The sequence below is a fragment of the Triticum dicoccoides genome, unplaced genomic scaffold (assembly GCF_002162155.2).
Source record: "Triticum dicoccoides isolate Atlit2015 ecotype Zavitan unplaced genomic scaffold, WEW_v2.0 scaffold71603, whole genome shotgun sequence".
In the NCBI taxonomy this organism is placed as follows: Eukaryota; Viridiplantae; Streptophyta; class Magnoliopsida; order Poales; family Poaceae; genus Triticum; species Triticum dicoccoides.
In genome coordinates this window covers 19,725-29,622 of record NW_021294326.1, presented here as the reverse complement: position 1 = coordinate 29,622, position 9,898 = coordinate 19,725, and the positions used below count along the sequence as shown (strand labels likewise).

The following is a 9,898-nucleotide window of genomic DNA, read 5'->3' as shown; positions in this document are numbered from 1 at the left end:
AATTTTGTCAGGAATTCAAACAATTTGGAGCCCAATTTTTGTTTTTCCTACAGAGCTCCTTCAAACTCAGAACTTCACAGGCATCTGGATGAGGAAGCATCTTAAATGCACACTGAATTTGGGGGGTCAGCTCAAACAATTTGGAGCGCTATTTCTTTTGCTGATTTATACCATCATCGCCATAACCAAATATAAGTCATAGGGACAAACACAATGATGTCAAATGGAACATGCAACAGCGACAGAGCAAAAAATCAAAATTGTAATATTGCAAAGAGAAATATATTATCAGCTCTTGATGATTTACGCTAAAGGCAGCAGCTGCCTGATAAACAAAGGTTCAGAGGTCCAAATTGACGATATCTGCTAGGCTCACACTTGAAACTTCGAACAATAGGAAGCCCGAGAATAAAGTATAAATGAAACCGAGGACCAAAATGCCCAACACAAGTGTTTGCATCATGAAACATTCTCATCTAGTGAGACTTGACGTACTCCTGCACGATGTTAAGGCCCTCGGATTCTTCACCGTAGTCCTGGTAAATCAAAGAAATCAGTCAAACGTCAAGTTCTGTCTACTTGAAAAGAAACCTGTCCTTTGGTCATATCAGTATATAGTAGATTTGTCACCTTCACAACAACGCAAGAGCAGCCCACAACCTTCCTTGCCTTGCCCTCAGAGTCAATCTTGCAAAGCTGCGGAGGAAAGCATGTTAATATCAACACATCAATACTTCCACGACAAACGTGAAGAATAACTACAACAAAAAGCTAAAACAACTTACAAGACAAGCATAGGGAAACAAAAGAATTTTAATATCAAGAGAAAGTGCATTCTCCGGCAATAGTGAAGCATTGCTAAGTCCAAAGATGAATGTGGAATACATGCTGCAATTAAGTACAATAAGATGGAACATTACAAATTGGCATTAGAAAACTCACCCCTGCCCACTCTCCAAGAGTTTTAGCACTTGGCACAGTAACCAGGTGAACATTGTGCTCAGCGCATAGTGCCTTAACGAGCTTCACGTAATCAGGCTGGTCACAATCCTCAGCCAGCACACAAAGCTGAGCAGCATGCTTCTCAATGGACTTGGCAGCCTCACGGAGCCCCTTCACAAGGCCATCATGAGCACTTGACTTCTTCATGACAAGCTGTAGAGCAGTCATCAAGTCCATTGGCTCACCAAGAACCGGGGTAGGTGCCTCTGCTGGGGCAACAACTGGTGCTGGGGCTTCTTCCCTGCAAAGTATGATAACTCATGGCATGAATAGCATGATACGAGAACAGCAAGCATAAAGAACAGAGGTTACACACTCTAACCAGCAGTTTAAAAATCTGTGTTTACCACCGCAATTCAAGCTGTTAGTTTTCTATATGTTCATAGCTACTCTTTAGTTTGGGCAATCATGTACCAGCATGTTACATTAACCTACATGTTATACGAGATTTTTTTTTCTTTTGCAGGGGATACGAGATTAAACAATCAAGTACCACAACTATCTTGCACCGTAGGTAGATCACAATAGACATCGTTCAAAAGTGTAAAATCACAAGGAGGGCACACTATTGAAAGCCGCTGTAATTTGCAAGCAGAGTAAAACAGCTATTATTATTTTTGAAATTTCAACTAGTATCTTATAATATTTAATAATCATGAACGCAACTGGTACTAAACAATCTGCTTCCCAACTACTTGCAGAATAAAATCATTCTAAAGATAATACCCAAATGCCCAACAAATAACACATGTGTATCAGTGTTCATTGGGGAAGACCAACCAACGACAAAATAAACAATTGCGCCCCTGGATGTTAAGAGCACAAACCAACACTGAGATTTCATAAGTAGCCCAAAAGCACTCGCTAGTTACAAACAAGATAACAACACGTATCGGATTTAATATATGCAGCACACCACTGCAATCAAGACTACAGAGACGAGCAGTGCCAAGGTTTCTTTCGGCGGGAGAACTTACGCCATCTCGTGCGCTCCAAAGGCCACCGAGGTAGCTGCGAGAGAGGGAGATCTGGAGCCTGGAGCAACAAAGCGAAATGATAGCAGCGATTAGCGAGGTTAAATGCAAGGAAGAAAAGGAAGAAGTACGGTGAGGACACAGCGCCGCCACCTTGGGACCTTGGAGAGCGGCGGCGGTAGGGTTTTCGCGAGTAGGGCACGGCTGGGAGAACGTGTAAGTTATATAGCTCTTTGGAGACGGGCCGGGGACAAAGCTTCTGTTGGGCTCAGAAAGCCCTACAAGGTATCTTAACTGTAACCAGCCCATGAAAAAACGCACGACCGGGCCGATACAAAGGAAAATCCTATTCGCCCCTCTCTGCGGCGAATTTCGAGGGATCGCACAGAGAGCGGCCGCGAGCGACCGACATGGGCCGGCCCACTTACAAATAGTGCGTGTAACCGGTTTTGGGAACCTTCCAGAAGGTTCCCTGAACCGTTTTTTTTTTCAGTATCATTTTTTTCTGGTTCTTTTCGGCTTTCTATTTTTTTTCTTTTTTCTTTTCTGTTTCTTTTGTTTTTTTAGTTTTTGTTTCTTTTCTTGATGTTTTTTTCAAAATTTCACAACTTTGCAAAATTTGTTCGCAAATTTAAGAAAAATGTTCGTTTTCATTTTTTGTTCATGAGTTTCAATAAATGTTTCTGATGCAAAGCATCCTTCGGTCATCCCCATGGATCTACCTTCGTCTCACCAAACATCAAGAGGACCCATGACAAGAGCAAGAGCTAGAGCTCTCGAGACCGAGGTGACTTCTCTCCTTAGTGATATCTTATATAATCCTCACGAGACATGGCTACTACCTAAGTTCGGAATGTTGTGCATGATTAGGTACCAAGAGGACCCTCCCGAGGATGCACATGAAGATGGTCAAGCCACCAAGTCCACGAAAGAAGAGAACCAACGGAAGAAGGCAAGAACAGCTTCCAGGCACCGGACATCCGGCCCCTGGAGATCTACATGGCCAGGAGTCTGCAGCAGAAGCTACAGGGCCTGGACATCCGCCCCCCGTCCTGGAAATCCGGCCTCCTGACCGGACATCCGGACACGCCGTCCAGGGAGCACAGAATGCTGCCCCGATAGCCCGGACATCCGACCGTCACCCCAAACATCTGGCCCCTCCTGAAGCCCCGGACATCCGGCCCCGTCCATCCAGAGAGCAGCAAGGCCAACTCCAATAGCCCGGACTTCCGGCCCGACAGCCTGGACATCCGGCCCCTCGCGAGCGCCTGGACATCCGGCCCCCTCCTGCCTGCGTACAACGCCTCCGGGCTGTGGCCCATGTACCCCTTCACCCTGTAGACTATATATACTCCCCCTCCACCTACGTTCTAGGGTTAGCATTGGTTTAGCTCATTTGGGATAGAGCATTGCCCATCCGTATCGGATCTACTCCTCGTGAGGGACCGCACCTCTTCGGAGAAGATCCACCCGGATTCAAGGCCTCCATCCGGAGAAGATAATCAAGACCTCCTCACGGAGAAGAACGGTTACTCTTGTATCGTCCTTTGTTGACTTTGGATCTCGTGTTACTTTGTGCCTCGATGTTCTAGCACTTGTGTGATCATATTCGTGTTGAGTGTTTCTCTTGTTTTCCCCCGTGTTTTCCCTTGTGTTCTTCCGCGCATTCTTCGTGTTCCTCGTAGGGATCCTCTTCAAACATGGAAGATCGGCCCCATAGTGTTCCGCCCTACATCATCTTGGTATCATGAGCCACGTTGATCACATTTTTGGAGCCCTACCCCGTGTTTTCTAGCTTGATTTTGTTGTTTCGTCCTAATTTTGAAAATCCCCACCAAAAATAGCCCCAATTTTTTTTGTGATTTGTTGGTGTGATGAAGTTTTGTTGGATTTGATCCACGGATCTGCTTTGCATCGAGTGGATCTAGCTTTCCCCCATCTTTTCCGCAAATTCCATCCACATATTCGTCCGAATTTTTCCCCGGAGTTGCCCTTTTTCCCGTGGAGTTCGTCCTGTTCATCCACGATCCAGGCGCCCGGACATCCGCCCGAGTCCCCGAACATCCGGCGTCCCGGACATTCGGCCCCTGGTAGCAGCAACTCCATTCCCCCGTGCCATTTTCCGCCTAGTTTCGCCAAATTTTGCCCCGGTGCCCACGCATACTTCCGCATACCGCCACCACTTTCCGCAAGCACCACCACCGCTCACCGCTACCTCCTATGACGATTTTGACACGTTTTGGTCTTTGAGATTTTGGGTTGTGGTTCCCGTGTCCTATTGTGTTTCGGCTGTATAGGCATGGTTTGACATCAACATCACCACGGCTCATCTTCGCAAAGGTCTCATCATCGCCAAGGACGGTAACCTCAACGACATCTTTGTCATACCTTGCAATTGCATTGATAACCACATGGCCTTACATTTGCGTAGCTTACCCATCGAGACTAGCCATTGAGTATTGCAGGCAACGTGACTTGTGCACATTAGTGATCATACTCCATAGCATACATACCATACCATGGTGGTGCATATCTTGGCATCCCTTTTTGTGTCACAAGGTTGTCAGCGCATACACAATTGCTATCTTGGTTCGTGAAGTTTTGCATGAGAAAAGAGCTCAAAAGTGAAAGATCCACACAAGCTTTTAAGCAAAGAGAGAAAGATAAGCAAAGAGCTTATAAGCAAGAACCATAGCATCATACTATATTAAGATTGTCATATCCGATCATCTTGGATCATATCACCGAAATACCATACAGATAGCATACTTGGGATAGAGGTCGTTGCATTTTTGCCTAGTAGGTTGTGCACAAGTTACGTATCCGCCTATTGTGGAATCGTGCTAGCGTCTCTCGTGTATTGTGCAACAAGAGCATTTTCGTGGATTCCACATTTTGGCACATTTTTGGTTTACACAATCCCACTTATCTATTTGCATGTGTGTTTCCGTGTACCATTACTTGCTTGATCTACTTGTTGCATTTGCAAATTTGTGAATCTTTTCCAACATTATTGAAGCTCACTTATAGTTGCATCAAATTTTGTGCCACCATCCTAACCAAGCTCCACCATAAGCTTTTACTTGTGTAGGTGTGAGAACCGACAAGAATTGGTACCAACAGTGTTATTTCATTGTCCACATTTGAGTGAACCTAATTCATCGTCAACATCGGTCAAGGTACATCTAGTATAAGTTCTTCTCCTTCTACCACTCACATTTTGCTTGGAATGATGGATAGGCCAAGTACTTCTACCAACCCACTCTTCATCGAGCAAGACGACGACATGTCATCATTCATCACCAAGAGCCACCTCTTTGGTGCACAATGAGCGTTGCATCAAGAGCAACAAGCTATGACTGACTGCATCGACAACCTCGCCACCGACTTGCGACTCTTCGAGCAACGTACAAAGGACTACTTCGACAACAAGCTCGACGCTCACAAGCAAGAGAACGATGCAAGGATGGACGAGATCCGCGCCTTGTTGGTGAACCACCCTCCTTCTACTTCTTCATACTCAAGATGAAGCCGCTCAAGTCGACACTCCGACGACACCTTCTTAAGCTCAAGTACACCGACATCGAACACTCTTCGACAAGCCGCGCGTCAAGACCATCATGCATCTCGCAATCCTCTACACGACAAGCATTCACAAGAGCAAGTCGATGAGCAAGTTCTTTGTCCTCAACCACACCAAGTTGCTTTTGCACGAGCTCAAGAACGACAACGTCAACGGCGCCAAGAGGAAGAACAAGCGCGTCTACATCAAGAGGAACAAGACGCCGAGGCTCAACGCCTTCAACAACAACAACGTGAAGCGCAAGTTCTTGAGGCGCAACGTGCCCTTCAAGATTCAAGTCGAGCCATTGCCAAATGCAACCGCGATAGGCGCAATGAAGAGGAAGCACTTCGCGAAGAAATACAAGAGCGGAACCACCTACCGCAAGTGCAACGTCAAGTTCCTCAAGCTCCTCCACAAGCACGACAAGTTCCTCCACAACCTCAAGTTCAACAAGAGCAAGATGATCATGGACTTCCTCCATGCCAAGAGCAACATGAGGATGATTATCCTCTATGTCAAGGACGTCATCATCACCATCGACCACAACACAATGAAGAGCAACGCTACGGCAAGCTAAAATTCATAATTCCCAAGTTCAATGGAAGCAATGACCCCGAAGAGTACCTCTCATGGGCATTGAAGGTCGACAAAATCTTTCGTTTGCACAACTATGAGGAAGAGAAGAAGATCGCTATGGCATCACTTGAGTTCCAAGACTATGTGCTCATATGGTGGGAACAAGTCCTTGAGCGCCTAGAAGCAAGAGGTGAACCACCAATCACCACTTGGGCCCAAATGAAGGATGTCATGCGAGCACGTTTTGTGCCCACCTACTACAACCACGACCTCTTCAAGAAGCTCCAACTCCTCAAGCAAGGAACAAAGAGTGTTGAAAAATACTACAAGGAAATGGAGATAGCCATGATTCGAGCCAATGTCACGGAAGATGATGAGCAAACTATGGCACGCTTCTTGAATGGCCTCAATCATCCCATCAAGAAGATTGCCGACTTCCAACCCTACTCCAACCTCATTGAGCTCGTGCATCAAGCTACCAAGGCGGAGCGTCAAGTGCAAGATGACTTCAAGTACGCCAAGTACTCATCCAAGACCTATGGCTTCTCCAACAACCAAGCTTCAACGACTCCTCCAACTTCTACCTCAACCAAGCCATCTACAAGCAATGACGACAAGTCAAGTTACAAGAAAACTTCGACAAGCTCAAGTCGTCCTCCTACTACTACAAGCAACTTCAAGCCGCGTGCTTCATCATCTACTCCGACCGATGAGACCGTCAAGACAAGCTCCTTCAAGTGTTTCACTTGCAGCGGCCGAGGCCAAAAGTCCTACGAATGCACAAACAAGCGCACTATCATCCTCAACGATGATGGAACCTATGACTCCATGAGTGAAGAGGAGATGGAAGCCCTTGAGCAAGTGGCCATGCACCGGCGCGTGAACAAGGATGAAGATGATCAAGTCTTTTGTGATGAGGATTCGAGCCCCGCTCTCGTTGTCTCCAAAGTCTTGACTCTTCAACATCAACAAGAAGAAGACCAAAGATGCCACATCTTTGATGAGGACATGACTACCTTGGATATGACCAAAAATATTGCATATATGCATATTTGTCAGGTGATTTCTAGTGCAAACTATTCAATAATCTATTTATGTTATCCAGAACAAAAATACTTCACACACTTTTGTGTTTTGTCTAATTGCAGGTGTATGGGACATTTGTACAATCCACATATGAAGATAAGGAAGAAAGAGATGTTTATTTGCTGTCCAAAAAGTTCTCTCACGTCACTTTTGGCCCAAGAGAAGATAGAGTCCAAGTCTCTCACGTTCTAGATTCAGATTCGGACTGCACAGACATACCTGACTCAAAACGCACACAAGTTTTTCATACGGACTCCAAATTGGGTGATTCTTTTTTTGTTGGAAACTAGATTTCGTGCACTTTCCAACCCAATTGGAATCACGTCCAAATTCGTCTGGAGCGTTGAGTTGTGGACGAAACAATCTGATGCTGCAGCAGAATCCGAGTCAAACTACAAGTCCAAAGGTGTTACATCACCTCCACTTGGGCCCATTGGCCTTGTACGACCTAGATTTAGTTTTAGGCTGCCTTGGGACGTCCTCCCACCTCCTTGGCCGCCACCCCTTGCTCCTATATAAGTAGATCCATCTAGTAGCTTTTCCTTGGGTTTTGTTTAGATTAAAAGTTCGCCATAGCTGCAACTTCGCGTACTTCGTTTGTGTCCAACGACCAGACAAAGGCGTCACAGAACCCCACCTTGATCAATAAAGCTTTCATCCTATATTCGCAATATCCAGATTGCAATCTTAGTTTCTTGCTTGTTCTTCGTTTGCTCGCAGGAAACAGACCCTCGTGGTCAGGTTGATCGTGCTCCGGCGTGGTCAATAACCTCTCGGAGTTGGTTTAGCGATTGCTAAGGCGCGACGTCCTCGCACGTTCGTAGTCGGATCGTCAAAGTCGACTTCCACCAAAGCGATATCCATCATCTCATCGAAAGACGGGACACCTTGGCCTCTATCAAGTGGTATCAGAGATAATGTTCCTATAACTACTAGGATGTGGTGGTAAAACGCTCACAGTAAATCAAATATCAATGTCTTACAAGTTCTTACCATGCAGCAGGCGGTGATCGGCAACCAGCGGTGTCAAGTAACTCCGAATATTGAGTAAAGCGATTGCCAGGGGAGCGTACGTATACACGGTGTAGAAATATGTGGAGCTGGGTTAGCTATATATGGTAGCAAAAGATTAGCAATAATCAATTCAAAGATGCAATGTTGAATAAACGCTCAACGACGGTACTGTGCTGGTCCTAGGCTAGACCGGACTAGAGACGCGAGCCTAGAACACTAATGAGGTCACGGCGTAGCACAACTAGCATCAATGAAGGATACTAAGTAGCTCTTGACAGCAAGATATAAGTGAAGATCACAACGGCAGTGAAGATAATGATGAAAAACAACTGCCAAGCAGGATATACAACAACTCTCTCTCCAACTTTCCTCTTGAAAAGTTTGAGACAATTTTCTGATAAATTCTTTCAAAGAATGCTACTAACTCAAGCTTTCCAATGCAAAAAGAATCACTCAATTCCGAGTTGATATGAGGAGTCAAAGAATTTAAAACTGGCCTGGAAAATTGGAACAAGTTGTGTTCACGAACTTCGGAGGGTAAAAAGACCTATTTAGAAGCCGATTTTGAGGTGTCAAATATTGAACTAGCTTCTGCAACTATTTAGATGCGGCTCGTCGCTATCTTCAATTTGAGTACTCACGGAGCCAAAACTGACTTCGTATGAGGAAGATACACCTGTTTTACTGAACAGTGCGCAAAACAGATTCCAATCCGAATTCAGGTACGAGATTGATTCTAGATAGATCCAATTTTTTTTTCTCTCTTTTTTTTCTCACGCCTTTTTTTTCTTTTTCTTCTCCCTCTTTTTCTTTTTTTTCTTTCCTTTTTTCTCTTTTTTTTCTTTATCTTCTTTTTCTCCCTCTTTCCAAGACAAACTAGATAAGATGCAGATTCGATCAGGCGAAGATGTGAGTGACCTCAACTATGATTATGACAATAAACAGTGCGTAGCACATAGTGGGAATTGGTGGATGGGATGGTGGACAGCGGATGGGATAATGATGCAGCGGCTGCGTGACTAATGTGAACAGAACTCGAAACTCTAAAGGAACTAGACACTAAGACCAGCAACTCGACACGGCGATGCAACCGATAATTCAATAATGCAAACAATGAAAAGAAAATTGCAAAGGCTCAGTCTGGCTAGGACAAAGGATGAATAGATCTAACTTTTGTTTTGTGGCTTTTTCTTGGATAATAGGTAAGAAAATAAATCTAATCTAGGAAAAACTGGAAATTCTCACCGAGCAACCTGAAAACTGATACCACTTGATAGAGGCCAAGGTGTCCCGTCTTTCGATGAGATGATGGATATCGCTTTGGTGGAAGTGACTTTGACGATCCGACTACGAACATGCGAGGACGTCGCGCCTTAGCAATCGCTAAACCAACTCTGAGAGGTTATTGACCACGCCGGAGCACGATCAACCTGACCACGAGGGTCTGTTTCCTGCGAGCAAACGAAGAACAAGCAAGAAACTAAGATTGCAATCTGGATATTGCGAATATAAGATGAAAGCTTTATTGATCAAGGTGGGGTTCTGTGACGCCTTTGTCTGGTCGTTGAACACAAACGAAGTACGCGAAGTTGCAGCTATGGCGAACTTTTAATCTAAACAAAACCCAAGGAAAAGCTACTAGATGGATCTATTTATATAGGAGCAAGGGGTGGCGGCCAAG

General features: G+C 45.1%; 1 protein-coding gene across 1 annotated transcript; it reads right to left on the bottom strand.

Moving 5' to 3' along the window:
- Window positions 1-244: 244 nt before the first annotated feature.
- LOC119347648 (40S ribosomal protein S12) lies at window positions 245-2,208 on the bottom strand. Its single transcript, XM_037616241.1, has 5 exons — window positions 2,130-2,208; window positions 1,980-2,037; window positions 943-1,243; window positions 631-696; window positions 245-536 (listed from the first exon to the last, which is right to left on the bottom strand). The coding sequence occupies exons 2-5, from the start codon at window positions 1,982-1,984 to the stop codon at window positions 477-479; spliced, it is 432 nt and encodes a 143-aa protein (XP_037472138.1). The 5' UTR covers window positions 1,985-2,037; window positions 2,130-2,208; the 3' UTR covers window positions 245-476.
- Between the last annotated feature and the right edge of the window lie 7,690 nt (window positions 2,209-9,898).

What these genes read in the sequence shown, in the direction of transcription:
- LOC119347648 (XM_037616241.1), bottom strand. An exon ending in CTCTTGGAGAGTGGGCAGGG is followed by an intron (nt 697 to 942) that starts GTGAGTTTTCTA and finishes TTTCCTCCGCAG; the next exon opens with CTTTGCAAGATTGACTCTGA. An exon ending in GCTCTTGCGTTGTTGTGAAG is followed by an intron (nt 537 to 630) that starts GTGACAAATCTA and finishes TTGATTTACCAG; the next exon opens with GACTACGGTGAAGAATCCGA.